At 35.5% G+C, this 16,858-nt stretch overlaps 1 protein-coding gene across 6 annotated transcripts; it reads right to left on the bottom strand.

The window, feature by feature from the left end:
- Positions 1 to 235: 235 nt before the first annotated feature.
- On the bottom strand, positions 236 to 15,029 carry LOC134255403 (breast cancer anti-estrogen resistance protein 3 homolog). Of its 6 annotated transcripts, none has more exons than XM_062737918.1 (8): positions 14,923 to 15,029; positions 7,520 to 7,637; positions 6,333 to 6,444; positions 6,035 to 6,083; positions 5,507 to 5,566; positions 1,984 to 3,576; positions 1,654 to 1,822; positions 236 to 1,153 (listed from the first exon to the last, which is right to left on the bottom strand). In XM_062737918.1, the coding sequence occupies exons 2-8, from the start codon at positions 7,610 to 7,612 to the stop codon at positions 650 to 652; spliced, it is 2,580 nt and encodes an 859-aa protein (XP_062593902.1). In that variant the 5' UTR covers positions 7,613 to 7,637; positions 14,923 to 15,029; the 3' UTR covers positions 236 to 649. The 6 variants fall into 6 exon arrangements, with proteins under 6 accessions (XP_062593902.1, XP_062593904.1, XP_062593903.1 ...); XM_062737920.1 differs by lacking the exon at positions 14,923 to 15,029 and adding an exon at positions 13,568 to 13,586; XM_062737919.1 differs by lacking the exon at positions 14,923 to 15,029 and adding an exon at positions 10,830 to 10,848.
- Positions 15,030 to 16,858: the final 1,829 nt, after the last annotated feature.

The following is a 16,858-nucleotide window of genomic DNA, read 5'->3' as shown; positions in this document are numbered from 1 at the left end:
GTCATTCCTTAAATGTGCGAGACATTTGTACTAGAATTAGTGGAAGTTTTTTTTCTGCCAAAAAAGCTAGATATAATACACAGCCAAATGTATTTACAGTAACATCACCACAATGTTCAAGAAATGAAGGAACACCTAGGAAACTAATTATTGTTTGTGGTAGTCATGATCTTGATTCATGAATTCGAATACACTAAGAGATTTTTTGTAAAATGTGTTGTAAATGAGGGAGAAAAATTGTATTGTATACTTTATTACAAGAAAAATACAAATCAACAAACATTAACATTTGCTGCATACATAACGATTATGTAATTCTTTGGATGATTAGCTTATAGTGATACCATGTAAAACCAGAGTACATGTATGTACGTCTCTTGATTATAAGGCAATTCTGTTGTCCCCATGAAGGAGCTTGCCCTATCAAGACAGTTCTGCCAGTTAATTGCTCGTATTTATTCTGCTGCTGCTTACACAGCAGTTCCGTTGTACCCTGGCAACTCTGCCTATTTGACAGTACAGCCAGTAACTGTTTGTATTTATTCTGTCCGTCTGTTGTTCAGACAGCAGTTCCATCATCCCCTGGCGGCTCTGCCCTATTAGACAACACTGACAGTAACTGTTCGTATTTATTCTGTCTGTCTGTGGTTTATACGGCAGTTCCGTCGTCCCCTGACGGCTCTGCCCTATTAGACAACACTGACAGTAACTGTTCGTATTTATTCTGTCTCTCCTTCCTCTCCACACTAGCACCTTTAGCTCCCCACAGCATCCTCAGATGGAATTCCGTTTGGAAGACATCAGTGATAATGTCCTCCAGTTTCCCAGACTTCATCATGTTTTGCGCCGTGACTTTGTACAGTCCACACTGGGCGGTGATCAGGCGGGCCGTGTCTAAATGTGTCAGTAGAATGTCCAACCCACTGTTCTGGTCCGATAACTCCCAGGGGAGGTAACTAGTGAGACTGGTCTCGTCCCGCTCCAGGAGAAACACGAGGGGTGCAATGTCGGGAACAGACACATTCTGTAGTGGGAGGAGCCCGCTGCCATCCATCAGGGACTTGTACGCGGACTTCAGCTTCGTGTCAAATTGAAAGGCACTGTTTGTGTGATTCCTACGCAGGATTAGCCAGGTGTCTCGCAGACGGGAAATCTGGAAAAATTAGAGTAAGAAGGTTTAGGTGACTATTGCACAGGCATTTGAATAGGAGCATTCACTGTGTACAAAGAACAACAAATCATATTTAAAATTCACATACCATGATTCATAAAAGATTATATAACAGATGGGGGTGGGGTCAGTTAAAGCAAAATTTTTAATTATTATAATGGTGTTTGTAAGCAATTTTCCATGTAGCAGTCTTTGATAGCAGCTTTCTTTCTTTGTATTTGAAAAAGTTGGCACAGTTATAATTGCTTATAAAAGTACTTAAAAACAAGTAGATTACTCATAATATAAAGGACAATAATGTACTGTGTATGCTGGAGTAAATAGTCTTCAAAAAATGCCACATCTTTCAATCTGCTTCATCAAGAATTCGCCTTATATAACTGATACTTGACATGTCCTTTATGAAAGCTAAGGGCATTTACAAAAATATTCCTCCTAGGAGCCTTGAGGTGCTGAACAATTACTATTAGTGTGTTACTTACATGTTCTGAAGTAAGCCCCTCCATAACGCTGGCAAAGCCAAACAAGTTTCCAAATGTTGACCTCAGATCTACGGCTATCTGTATCCACTGACTCAGTATTTTAGCTCGCTCTGTCACTGTGCTGCATGTCAAGGTCGTCACCATGACAAACACTTTCATACAGTAGCACCTTTGAGAAAATTGTTTTTAGGTAAATATTGATATTTGAAATTTATATTCCTACCTTAAAATCCATGAAAAAATCTTGTCTCTTGGTAAAGATATGAATAATATTTAAAATTTTTATTCTAAGCATGCTAAAGTTAACATTTAACATAATATTACATGTACCTTTCAATGACATTCTGTCTGAGTTGTTTCCCTTGAGGTAGAGTAATCAACTCTAATCCAGACACTACACCTAATCCGAGATCCGAATCATTGACGACCTTCAGATAATCCAGATCCACCTTAGTCATGTGTTCCGCCAGTCTATGAGAATTATTATCCAACAGTATCTCTTTCACTTTTAACAGAACGGATGGCTCCAAGGGTTTATTGTCCGATTGAATTAATGAGGATTTGAACTCAGTGGGTTTTAAGCTTGTGTGAGTGTCAATTTCTGGGACCTTTATTGTCTTTTTCCTCATCTGTACCTCCTCCTCCCCGATCACTTCGATCTGTTTCCCCTTTGGGGTGAGGGGAGACGGAATTTCAGCATAGTCCCTACCCCACAATCCAGAAAACTGGCTTTCAGACTTTTTCTTGATTTTTTCGGGTAACTCTATGGTAAGTGTTTCCGGATTGTCCTTTGCATGTTTGTTTTCAAAATGAACACTATTAAAATTATTGTCATAATCCCCTTCGTTGCCCGAGGGCTGGTAATTATTGTTGAGATTGCCGCTATATGTGGGTGGCTGACATTTCTTGAGCCAGCTCGGTGATTCCCTCACCTGATAGTAATCAGAATAATCCCTGTCATCGTCCTCATATAATTCCTTATTTCGGATGCTGATTTTCGGACGGTCTTTTCCAATGTATTTAACGGAGGGGATCCTGCTGGGTTTTGGGGGTGGGGGTTTGTTGAGGTGACTGTCTGATGTTGAGGGAGCCATTCGAGGCTGTACAGACAGATAATGGGACTTTGGAGTATTTTGGGACACACTACCATCAGGGTTCATCATGGGTTCACTCCCTGACCTCTGATGTTGGATCTGAGGGGCTGGAGACATGCTACCCCCAGGACCAGGGGACAACTGTTTAATACTGGGGGTACTTTCAGACCTGTCTATACTCCCAGCAGTGGGATTTTGAGCACTGTCCATTTTGAGTATTGGTTGGCTGCCGGTTCTGAGCGGTTTCCTCTGTAATCGAGGACTACCTTTCGGAGATGTGTGTGGAGAACTGTAGGGACTTCCCCTTTCATTTGCACCATGTCCAGGAGTCAACAATGCCCCCGCAGGACTTCCTCCTGAATATCCATATTTGTTGTCATAGTAACTTAATGGCATTGTCCTTCCAATAGGATTTAACAAAAAAGCACCTGATGTTTTAGTCACACACTTCCTATGGGACATATAAAATTGCACAAGGTCCTGCACTGAACAGAATTTATCCTCTTCCAGGGAGTATGTGATCTCAGGAATATGACTGTCCCTCTCTGTGATTTGAGAATTAATGATAAAATGTAAACGAACACCTCTCCAGCAACAACTGAGTACGAAGTCACCGGGCTGTGAGATACAGTCCCTCACCAGAAAGTCTCCATTGTGACTGAGGGTCTTCTCTGCGTGCTGACGACTTACACTCCCATGATACCACGGCCAGTGTCTAAGCTCCGAGGGGTCGGCCTGAAGCTCTCCGATTAAATCGTGCTCCAATCGCTCCGGAGATATGTTCACCACTTGATAGTCCGTAAAGTTGTTATTCGGTGAGCAGGAGAGCCTGTAATGTAGGAAGTGAGCAAGTGTTAAAGGGCTTATCAATCACAGGACATAATCTTACCAGAAATATGTCACAAACTCTCCGTCACCTTATAAGTCTGGTAAACAAAGACACACAAGATAAACCAGGCTACTGATAACAACACGAGCAGGTATCAAATTATTTCTGTAAAAGGAGAAAAACACATTGACCTTACCCTGAAATACCTTACTGCACTGATATAAAACACATGCACACCACCTCTCTCCCGTGTACACAATGAGGGACTTATTCTGGACAGTCTAAACACATTTTATGCATGAAGTATCCACACTAATAGAAATGAAGTTGTTGACCTTAGAGATTTAATGTCTCCTATCTGTATCACACCAAGGCACTGCCAACAGTTGTGTAATGTCACTAAAACATGCCAGGAAAAACTCCGTGTAGTAATTAAATGTCAGGTGTGAAATAGCAGGAATTATGTCAAGGTAGATAACAGGTTATAATAGAACATTCCATTATCAAGGGCACCCTCAGGTATATAATACAGGTAATTAAGTCCAGTTAATTGTCCACATGTAAATAAAACCTGAGAATTGTCCAATACTTACTAATCTAATTGTAAAATCCCCAATCTAATGTCAGAATTCCTGAAGAATGCACAAGTGGGACTTGTTAAGTCATTGTCGTTATAAGAAAGTGCGTGTCACATACAATTTAAGATCCAGTCAAAAGGGCGTACATGCACTCCATATAAGTATAACACCTATGTAAATATGTCCCAGGTTATCTACATTATGTTGAAGATCCTAATACAACCGAGGTATATCCATAAACATTGGGTAGAATTTTCCCCTGCAATGACTCTCCAGACCTTAATTCTATTCTGCCCATCGAAACTATGAATGACATGGATTTTAAATGACTGATTAAAATGAATGCCTTCGCATGATTTAGGATTCTTTTAAAAATAACCTGAAGTAAATTAGAAAAATTTGATATTCCTGTCACGCTGTGATTTTACGGTCCAGTGTTCATAGCACAGAGCGGGCTCCATTCTGTATTATATTAACAGATCTGGAAATCTGATTACTGCGAATATCTGAATATTTATTATAATATCAAACGAGTAAGGTAAAAATATTACCTTTTGACGTAATTTCTGCCATCAAAATTTGCACATGTAAAATTTTATTTAATAACTAATTTTTTTTTTCAAAATAAAAATTGTACTTACAAAATAACACATGGCATCTTTAATATTGAAAAAGAATTTGTTTTCTGAATATGAAATAAATATATAATATGTACATGTACATATGAAGGAGTCCCCTTTATATAAGATTGCGAGGTATTTGTGGTCGTTCTGTAAGTTGTTTGTTACTATGTGTACAAGGGATGGTTAGGGATACTTCTCGTATGAAGAGATTCGAATGACCACAGCCACACGCGCCTCCATTACGATCCAGTTAAATACTTCCTGGGACAGTGAATAACCTAATAAGTATGTTTCTACGGAAACTCAGTCAATATTTAGTATCAAGTAGACTATATCTATGTCAGTCCTTTTCTGGAAAAATTAAAGGAAATTTTACATTGATTCAGATCTAAATTTATATTGTACTGAATATTTCATAACTTGATCATACACATATTTCTTGATATAAACAAATATTTGTGGTTTCAAAATCACACAGATTAATAGACAATTCAGTAGTGCATGCAAAATTTCAACAAATCGATCAACATTGCAAAAGAAACAACATAACAAAAACAAAAGGGTGATAAATCAAAACAATTTAGAATAAATCAACACTGAAAAAATAAAATGATCAAATGTGACACAAAATTTGAAAATCAGACTTCAAAACAAAAACACTGTAACACAAGTGCCTTAAGTTTACTTTTTCTCCATCAAATGCTACCACACACAGTAAAGGCTACTCACTGAATCCTGGGATTACAAAATGAGACGGGGAAAGTCGACATGCTGGGCCAGCGGCGACCACTACAGAAAAGTCGGGAGTCAGAATCTCATACAACACACAGAGACAACACACTGAGACAATACAACTTAATTAACATACCACAATAAAGACGAGGGGTCAGAACTTACCTGTAACCTACACTAGTCACAGATCAGATCTACAGAGCCGTATAGTACTGTGTCAACAGCTGTCAATCCCTGAGTGATTTATTTATTGAGCTATTGATGCATTAATTAGTAGTTAATTAGTCATTTGTTCCGTGGGCTTTCAATACCACTCATGCTTTTTGTTTCTTTCTACCAGGTATATGTTAATTTTTTTGTATTGAGTGATTAATAACATAATATTCAATCACTTCTTTTGTTTTTCACATCAAACAATAGATTTAATCCTGATGAATGGTTAGGAGAAGAATATAAAAGTCCTTATAGCAGAGGTACAGGTGAATGCATAAAGGGAGGTAACTCAAACAGGATAAAGTTACTTACTGAGCAGAGGCACTGTGACTTCTTTGTATTACCCGAGGTTTACGGTAGCCTAAAATTAATATACAAGAAATACTATCAAAAATATCATTTATGAAAATATAATGTGTATAATGAAGGGAAAATAATGTCAGCCCAGAGAGTCCGATTCAAACCTGGATGCCCTATATCCTCCAAGACATGTGCTCTCCTATTAACTGAGTAACCTGGCCATTAACAAAACTAATGATCTGACCCAGCACATTAGTGAAAAGTTCACCATAGAGAGACATCTAAAAATGATATGAAGATTAATTGTTACCTCGTTCATATTTTTCTTTGAGTATGCGCAGACTGGAGACAATTTTGGCTCTGTGTGCACTGTTCTTCAGCCCTAGGTCTCGGACATCAGCCTCGGTCAAATTCAGCAAATCCTGTAAAAGAAAATTACAGCATACATGTATATACACTTTCTAAAATGTAGAACCATATAATTATTGTGCCATATTCTCTCTCGCACAAAATGTACTGTACTCTTACAAACAAAGCTGACAGTAAAATTCTCTTACATGTAGCGGTAATAATACTTTAACCACATCTAAGAAAGATTTTCCTTGAACTAGCTGATATTTCCAAATATATAGCCTCATAAATAAACACAATTGTAAAGAATCTGTCCATAAAATGAACATTTAAAGCATAATATATGATTAAGAAGAAAACGAATACATGTACCAGTAAATTTAGTTAAACATCTTTTATTGACAAAAGTCAAAAGGATCTGACACAAGTTCAGCAACTTAGCCTTCTAGATATATAGAGGAAATGTTTGGACTTTTGATGAGTGGATGTAGTGCCTGAACTGCTTTATGATCTACTGTATAATCCCTATTAACCGCCCCTGCCCCTATAAGTGCCCCCTTAGGTCTTTTTCAATTGTCAGGAAATAAGGGCCCCCTGTATAGTAATTAAAATTATCTAGAATCGTATAAAAAGTTTGCCAAAGAAAGTGAAAATGAAACTTGTTTATTATCCAATTTCTTGATGGAAAAGGATTCATTTAGCATAATTTGGGTGGATTATCTTGATATAAAACACTAAGTTAGACATTTATAATATTTTAGAGATTCTTTGAATTTTTTTTAAAGATATTTTTTGAAGTTAAAATATGATATTAAGGTCAGACGACACGTTCCTCAAATATATGTTTTGTATCTCTTAATTGGTATTATATGAAAAAATTATTCACATTTGTCATTCTCATGTGATTTCTACATTGTTTTCAAAATGTTTTTAAACATAAGTACACCAAAAATTGTGTTATAGACATTTAGGAGATTACACATAAGGGTTATATAAGAAATATGACCTTATGATATATGATCATCTGACCTTAATTATTATGAAGAGAATACCAAAATAACCGCCCCTTACTGCAATTTTCTAAGCGCCCAGGGCAATTAATAGGGATAATACGGTATACAGTTTATAGTTAATGCCTGTATTTACCTCCACCCCACTGAAGCCGGTGAATATTTCCTCGTATTCTCTTAGCCCCAGGGCCTCCAGCCAGGTTTCTATGGGTATGTGTTTGTGGGCCATCACCTGTTGTCTCTCCAACACAATCCTGCAATTAAACATATAGTAATAAAAAATGTGTCAAGTTTACAGACAGACAGACAGACAGGTGGAGAGATGGACAGATAGGTTGAGGCCATCATCTGTTGTCTCTCCAATGCAATTCTTAAATAAAATAAAAAGAATGAAAACAAAGTGAAGTGAAAAATGTCTAGATGTGCGTGTCAGAGAGATGGACAGATATCACCTGTTGTCTCTCAAACACAATCCTACAATAAAACAAACAGTAATAAAAAATGTGTAAAGTCTACAGACAGACAGGTGGAGAGACGGACAGATAGTGGAGGTCATCACCTGTTGTCTCTCCAATGCAATTCTACAATAAAGTAAAAAAGTCACAATCAAAAATGTGAAAAGATGGACAAACGGAGAAATGGACAGACTGAGAGACAGACGATTGGAAAGACAGAACCTTGAGACAAAATGTACCCAAAAAAGCTCACTTGAACTTTCAGATTACCGGTAGGTGAGCTGATAAAAGTCTGTCAAAACTGTCCATTGGACTGAAACAAACAGTCAAACTCCAGAGATTGATTTAATAACAACATTTTATTGTTCAACATAATCAATGTTTTATAATGCTTCAACAGCTCGATATGAATGCATGTAATTTATAATATTTCTGATGACACATCAACATACGGCAGATGTTTCTCCTGTTTTTATAAAACTAAAGAGGAGCATAGAATTACATGCTATAACTAAACAGGCCATAACCTATACAGTTCTCTTCTAAACAGTGAATCAAATAAACTTATTTTATAATTGATTAAATTCTCAAATGATGATCTGAATAAGAGACAATTAATCTTTTATTTAAAGGTTTTAAAGATTATATCAATAACAACTAAAAAAAAAAAAGACTATGAAATCAGACATTCCAAAAAAATGTCCCAATTCATTCAATAAATTCCACCTTGCTTACTTTTGTTTAACATGTATTTCTCACTTGATTAATACATGTATAAGTTTTCATACTCTCTTGTGATTTTTTTTTCTTGACCTATAATGCCAAAATCACAGGTGCTCCTCTGGCACTCAGAAAACCAATAAAAAATAAATCAATGACATGAGTTACCTCCCCTTAGAAGTCCTCCTCCTACCTTAACAAACTTTGTTCTATCTCCTCCAATTTTCTCCTCCCTTTCCTCCTGTCCATAATTTTACATCAAAGATCTTCTTTCTTTTACCACTCAAATGCATTAAATACAAAAAATCAGCTGTCCAGGGAAAAAACTGGCCCAGGTGTCTTGTGTATGGTGTACCATGCTGTCCAACCCATCAAATCAACATTACTCCAAATATTTACTTTTTCCATCACTTCTTACACAAATAAATTACACTTTGTCAAATAATACATCTCTCAGCACAATGCCTGACATCTTTTTCTGAATAACAAATCCTACGATTAGAATCACCTGATTAATTCACAATTTACAAGCTCGGCCGTAAATAGTAAAAAATTGCCTGAAAAGATGGAATTCGGCAGTTTTTTTTTATCAATGACAGGGGAGTCTGGAGGAATAGGTTAAGATCCTTGTGATCAGATCTTGGAGGATTTTATCTCCGATCATCAGTCATCGACTCCGACAGGTTTCAAAACACCAACACCCCAGGGAGCATAATGCATCAAATGAAATAATCTCCCAATTCCAATTTTTTGAACTGATTGCATCATAAACTTCTTATATATACTCATTGATGCTGAAACTAGATTGATAATCTCAAGGATTTAAAGTTATATTTAGAACTATAAAAATATTCCATATCTCTTTGATCAGCTGAAATCTTGAGATTCTGATATAGGCACAAATAATTTAAATGTTTTCTTAAATATTCTAAAGGAACTTGTGTTATATACATCTTAGAAAATACAAGAGATCAATCACACTTCAAACAGCCCCCTTACATTTAAATTGATGTTCATTACGGCTCTGTGACAATACTGGGAGTAAATCTAATCAAATCTCAGATGGCTGTGACCCTCATAATGTCCTGTTAGGGCAGATAAATAGAGAGATCATAAAGAGCTGGACAACACTATACAGGATTAATCTACCTCCCCAGGGAAATCTGTGTAAGGATAATATATAACAGATCAATGAAAATAAATAAAAACGGCCAGTATACTCTAAATAGTTTACATCTCCCATGGTAAAGAATGCGGAATACAGGACACTTGTATCTGGCCATCTGTTCTGACAGGTTCTTTTTTTCTTTTATTCTTTTTTTTCCTACAAAATTCACCAGCATTTTTATCAATTTGGTCATCAGAACATTCATTGAGCAAACATGCAAACTCTTCAACACTGTGTCAAGGGAGATAACTTCTTTACTAATTATATCAGGTTGCCAAAAATCCATGTTTCCTGCTGATACGAAATAAGTAAAAAATATGATTGATGAAGACCCAAGAAATCAGCATCCTGTTTATAGAAGAAGGCTCCTGATAATTTATATAAATCAGTGGGTGCCTCCCCAAACGGTGCCAAGATGTGGTACACTGGTCAGATAGGGGGGTTCCCTACAGATATAGCGGAGCACTGGGAGTCACGCTAAGTCAGTCAGCAATCTCCGTTAGCTACCTCAATATTTCACCAACAGACACCCACCTATAGCACGGCACCACATCAACCTAGAGCAACCACCTGTCGAAGCAGGGAGATAACACATCAAAAGGCAGTCAAAACTGAACCACAGAAGTTTTTTGTAAGACATCATCCTGAGGTTACTGCTGATTTGACCAGAAGTTGAATCATTGGGTTATCAGAAATATCCACTGGAATTATATTTCAAAAGCTTCAAATATTATGCAAGTAGCAGCAGGTGTTATTGAGTAATTGATCTAATAACTGAGATCAATTCAAAGAAAACTTTTTAAAATAATGATCCCACTGAGTGTGACCTGTTTATAACAAGCATAAAAAGGTAGGAAATGTGTTACCACAATCATCCCTAAATAAATTATCAATTAATCTAAAAAGAATCAAGTTTTGATATTCTGAAAAAAAATCATTTTAAGTATAAAATTCTTATTTTTTAAAAAGTCTAGTAGAATACTCCTGGTACAGGACAAGAGGAGTTTCCACAAAATGACTGATGAAGAAGATACAGCACATGATCTAAACCATATAACACCTCCTCTACCTAAATATAAATCATATATCAAACAATTACTCACCCATTCGTGATTTGTTAAGTTTAGGAGGAATAGACTCCATGGAACAGAGGGTAAGAATGTTGATACAGCTTGTCAGTATGTAACAGATGGGGATTTCTCGAATCAGTAAGTTAAAGACCACATGTCCTATGTACCTTAAGTTCCCTGGGCCACTACACTCACCTGTGGTATTAGACCATGATGGTTACATTTAACTAGACACAGAGGAAAACCCTGGACTAATTTCATTTGATTTTAGTTCTTTAGCAAACCCCTCCCTTTCTGAAAATCCTACTCCATTTTGTTTTTTACATGTACCAAACAGAGCAATTACAATTTAACCTCAGTAGACCAATGAATCTATCTGACCAATATATCTAACAAACTGTTTTCAAGTGCAAAAACTAACAAATGGCCTACCTCAAAATGTAGCTATATACTGTCCATAAGTCCCAAAAAAAGTACTGGAAAACACAGAAAGATTTCTCCGTTTTTACTCAGCTCTAGTAAAATCTATGCATCCTAATTGCCCTCTTTGTGAAAAACCCAAAAAATCCCTTGTAAAAGCATCAGAATTAATGCTTCTCATACTATGCTTTGCTGTTAATTATGTTCCCCAAACGAAGTTCCCCAAACGAAGTTGGGGAACATATTGTTTTTACTCTGTTTCTTATTATTATTATTATTATTATTATTATTATTTTTCTTCTTCCTGGGAAAATTTTGTCCACGAGTGATCTTGTAAACTACACATCCGACTTAGGTGAAACCTTTTTAGGGTCAGTAGGCATGTTATGTAGAGTTGCCAAACAAAGGTCATTTTGCGCGCACGTGCTTGCAAGAGCGCGCACGTGCAACATGTGAAATTACCAATATAATGGATATTGCCGTAACTTTTCTATTTTTTGATGAATTTTTTTGAAACTCATAATGTAAGGATACATTAGTAGTATAGACAAGATAGCATGGTCAAAATAGCAAGATCTCACGCGCATGCACGTGCGCTTTGCTCTGATTGGCTGAAATTAAAGTCTCAATAACTTTCTTGTTTCTTGTCATAATCCTTTGAAATTTTGAACATAGTCCTACATTATGAAGATCTACCACATGATATATAAGAATTTTCATGAAAGCATGCGCATGTGCGCGTGCTGCAAGCTGATTGGCTGAAACTTTAAATGGCTATTTCTCCTTTGTTTTTTGACGATATTCTTTGAAATTTAAAATATAGTCATGCATTAGGATATCCTACAAAATGATATAGAAAAAAAATCATGAAATCATGCGCATGCACGTGTGCTGCAATCTGATTGGCTGAAACTTTAAATGGCTATTTCTCCTTTGTTTTTTGACGAAATTCTTTGAAATTTAAAATATAGTCATGCATTAGGATATCCTACAAAATGATATAGAAAAAAATCACGAAATCACGCGCATGCACGTGTGCTGCAATCTGATTGGCTGAAACTTTAAATGGCTATTTCTCCTTTGTTTTTTGACGAAATTCTTTGAAATTTAAAATATAGTCATGCATTAGGATATCCTACAAAATGATATTTAAAAAATCATGAAATTACGCGCATGCACGTGTGCTGAAATCTGATTGGCTGAAACTTTAAATGGCTATAACTCCCTTGTTTTTCAACCAAACAGGATGGGATTTAGAACATAGATAGATGTAAGGGACTCCTACAAGAAGGTATTATCATAATGCACGTGCATGCACGTGCGTGCATTTGAAACGAGTATATTTAAAAATACTCTAGAATGAGTGATTTTTATTACTTTTGGACTGAATGCTCTAATATATAGTATATTGAAATATATAAATAGTGTAGACAAGATAATATGGTCATAACGCACATGCATTCACATGCGCTTGGGTGCAATGCTAAAAATTGAATATAATTGATATCCTTCTGGGAAAACATTGTTAAAGTCAAAAATGCACAGAGTTTGTCTTATTTAATGAAGCTTACAGGGGATATGGCACCGAAAGAAAGTTGGGGAGCGTTTGGGGAACATCTGTAACGGTTCCCGTTACAATTAGCACTAGTTCTTTATGTGTTACATATAAAACAACTCCTAATGCTTACTGTTCATTAGATAAATTATCAAAGCATATTTCCCTTGGTAATAAATGTCAAACTAATGAATGTATAACACAAATGACTTCATACATAGAATTTCAATATGATTTCAGGAAACACAAATGCCTTACCTCTAAATTGTGATGTTCTTTAGATTAGATCTGTAACTGCCACCAATGTTTTAAATCTAATTCAACATTGAGACCAAAACATCATTTAATATGTACTAGACTACCTATCTAACACCTCCAGTTTGTAAATATCATTAGGAGCAGCAAGTCTGTCAAAGTATTCATACTGAATACATTCAGAAAACTTTAAAATGTTTACATTTACCAGATGACAGTTTAATAATAAACACTTTTGTCAATAACTGCCAGAACTCCAATTTCTGACACAATGTCATGAAACAAAAATATGTGCTCCATAAAAGTCAACAGTGTAGAAACAAGACACGGAAATGTTAAAGTCAATAAAATTAGAAATGACACAATTTCAGATTTAGAATTTGCAATATTTACAAAAGGCAAAGGAGGAAATTTTACTTACAAGCAAAATTCATATCAACTATCTTATTCACTTTGAAAAATTTCCTGATTTTCTTGATATTTACCCATTCAGCAATGAGTTGGATCCATTGAAAATAAATCAATACACATATATACAAACCTGAGATCACAACCTTTACAAGTAGATTATACACCATACATATATGTAAGCACCTTATGTCTCAAGAACTTTAAAATTACTCTTGTTTTCCTTCATAAATTGGATTACATATATGTTATAAATTGTTGCATTTGGAAGCATTAATACACGTATTAGACAAACATGTATTGCTTTACACAAACAAAGAGAAATCTGTGACCCAGATGGTTTCTGGTTTCCTAAGCGGTTGTGAATTATGTCTTTTGAATGAGAAACCTGCCCCACTAATGCACCATTGAGAACTTCAAACATTTCAAGGCCCACGAGAAGGTTTATTATTCCGTGCAAATGTTGAGTAGCACAATACCATAAAACAGATTTCTGACATGCAAGTTTTAAAACATGGAAAAACATGGGTCTAAAAAGATTACCAACTAAATTTATCATTTGATGCAAATGTATGATTATCATACCTGGGGTATACACATCCAAAACTTAAGGACTCCTAATTTTATTAATCTGATGTAGCAATGATCCAAAGGGTGTAATACTAACTTAAAGATGAAACAAATAAAACAAAACAAAGCCATGGTCAGAATACCAACAATCAATTCTCCAACTGATCAGATCTATACCCAATTAGAAATACTGACAAAGAATTACCTGAGTATGTCTACCTCCCTATGTCTACTGATATTCCAATGCTGATCTTTCTCCTGCCTTGAGTACTGACAAATTTCAATCTGAGGCAGGCTACTGACAGTTAAGTTGATGGTACAAGGATTACAAAGTCAGCATTCTAAACTCAACAGCCAAAATAATGCCTTTATTATCAGATTAACCTATCACTGGACTACATTTTTGGCTGACTTGCTTCATATCATTGTTAGGCCCTTGTTTTTGTACTAAATTTGATTATGGAATAATCTGTCTACTTAATCAATACATTCAGGGCACATGGTGGGTGTGACCGGACAACAAGGGATACTCACTCCTCCAGGGCACCTGATCCCACCTCGGAATTTTTTTTTCAGTTAATCTCTCTATTACCGAGAGGCAATATATGAATCTCAAGATTGAAACTGATGTCTAACAAGAAGCATTAGTTCACAATACACTAATTACTTAACTCAGTGCAAAAAATGACTTAGACTATTGACAATTTGATGAATTATATTCAATGTAATTAGGTGGACTATTAGTTACCTTAACCATTTACAAGAGCACATTGAAATAAAATGACTTAATATGCTAACATCCACCACTTTTCCATTCCCTCTAAACAAACATAAGTAACTTTCATCAAGTTTCATTATCATCCGACCATCAACCTACAGGTAAGATACAGGTGATCATTTAACATAATTTTTACTTACCTTGTTAGGAGAGGTAATAAAACCTTCTATAAATGATATATAATTCTCAGTAATGCCAGAACATGAGAACCACTGAGGATATATTGATCAATGGATCCCAGGCTATTGTCATAAGTCTCAAGTTTTACCAGCACACACCTTATTTAAACTTTGTTATCTTCAAAATCTATATTTAGGTAGTTATGAACATTTATAATATCTAATGCAAAATATGACAATCATACGTCCCTACCGCGGAAAATCAAACAAATGAGCCCCTACGTATATATCACATAATGACAGCACCGAGCCTGCAATGAATTAAGATCTTTGTCTGGAAATGTAGTGTAGTTTTTAAGCTTTGATAAAAAAAATCATGAATGAATGAACAAAAATAAAGCCCCACTGATAGGCTAGTCATATAGTGTATAGTATGGAGACTCCCTAGAGGAACTCTGGTGAACTCGGACTGTCCTAAGGCTGGTGTGAGACTTCAGACATTGAATCTAGGTCTGACTGGCCCAATAATCCCTAATAAGTCACTTCAGCCTAAACTTGGTCTAATGATCCCTAGTCTATACTAATCCAGCACTGACGGAAAGGATTATTGTGTCAAACTGTGTATACCTCCCAAGAAGTTTACTTACCAGTATATCAAAACTCAAAAAAATTACAAGATTATACTCACCCAGTATCTTCTATCAAATTAATTTTTATCATATTTCTTACATGACCATGATCTTAAATTACTAAATTCTACACATGTATAATAAAATTAGAAAAAATACATTTTACAAATTAACCTATTTCCAGAATTCCTAATTTAACTTAGATTTATATCCTACCTCTTTCAAACACTTCTTCCACGTTTTCTACCACAGATGTACTTTACAGTAACATATGAACAGAACAAAAAAATGTCTTTCATGTCAATTCTTCCACTAAAACGCCATATCTTTTGTGGATGACATTGTCAAATTTACTGTCACGACTGAATTAACAGGCAGTTAACAATTAAAAGTCGAGCACACCTTGCTAACGAGTCTCTCAGGGTCACAAAGAAGGGGGAACCCTAGAAGCAATTCAATGTGAGAAAAAGCATAAGGTCACAACATGAGAGCTCATAATCAGTCTTAAAGGAGAGCCAGCTCATCTCAAAATACACTGTTCTGTTATTTGTCAAGGTAATATAAATATACCCATATAAAGTGGAATGTTTTGCATGCATTAGATGAAATTAACAATCATCAGGTTTCTGGGTCATTAATAATTCTTAATTATGTACTAATTAATAATGAGCATAAAGAAGCTCTTAATTTTTGGCAGTGTTGCAGAATTTATCATAAAATATTACTACAAAATAAAATTATTTATAATTTTCTTGGGATTAACATTTGTGCACTTGATCTATATGTAAAGAACACAGTCAAACTCCATAAAAATTCAGATTCAAATTCCTTGCGACTGATGTGAAAATTCAAACCTGCTCTGAAATACAGTATAACCTTCTTATTATGAACACCAATAAAACTAGAAACTTGACCTTCTAGACAAAACAAAGAGTAAACCAATTATAAAGGCTCCATTCAAGAAATCCAGAGAGTTTATAAATTCCAAATAATTTGCCAGGATTAATGAAGGTTGATCAACATTTGGTAGAAAGAGACAGATATATTATCTTGTATTCTTGTCTGCAAGTCAGATGTGATTCTGACCATTGTTTTTCTGTGGTCTACTGATAGATTATACCTGGTTGCTAACTCTGGGTTTAACAGAAGCTGCATATTGGCAGCTTAACGACAGCCGTGTAATAAAACAGCCAGTCAAGGTCTGCTGAGGCAGAAAGTCTATAAATCTCACTCACTTTATTTATCTAATGCCATGTTAATGCCCCTATTATTTTATATATTACCAAATTAATTTTTTCTTTGCTCAGAATTTCAGTGGTATTTGACCC

Source organism: Saccostrea cucullata, unplaced genomic scaffold (genome assembly GCF_032062105.1).
Source record: "Saccostrea cucullata isolate Sc308-1 unplaced genomic scaffold, CSIRO_AGI_Scuc_v1 ctg926, whole genome shotgun sequence".
Taxonomy (NCBI): Eukaryota; Metazoa; Mollusca; class Bivalvia; order Ostreida; family Ostreidae; genus Saccostrea; species Saccostrea cuccullata.
This window is presented reverse-complemented; position numbering and strand designations above follow the sequence as displayed.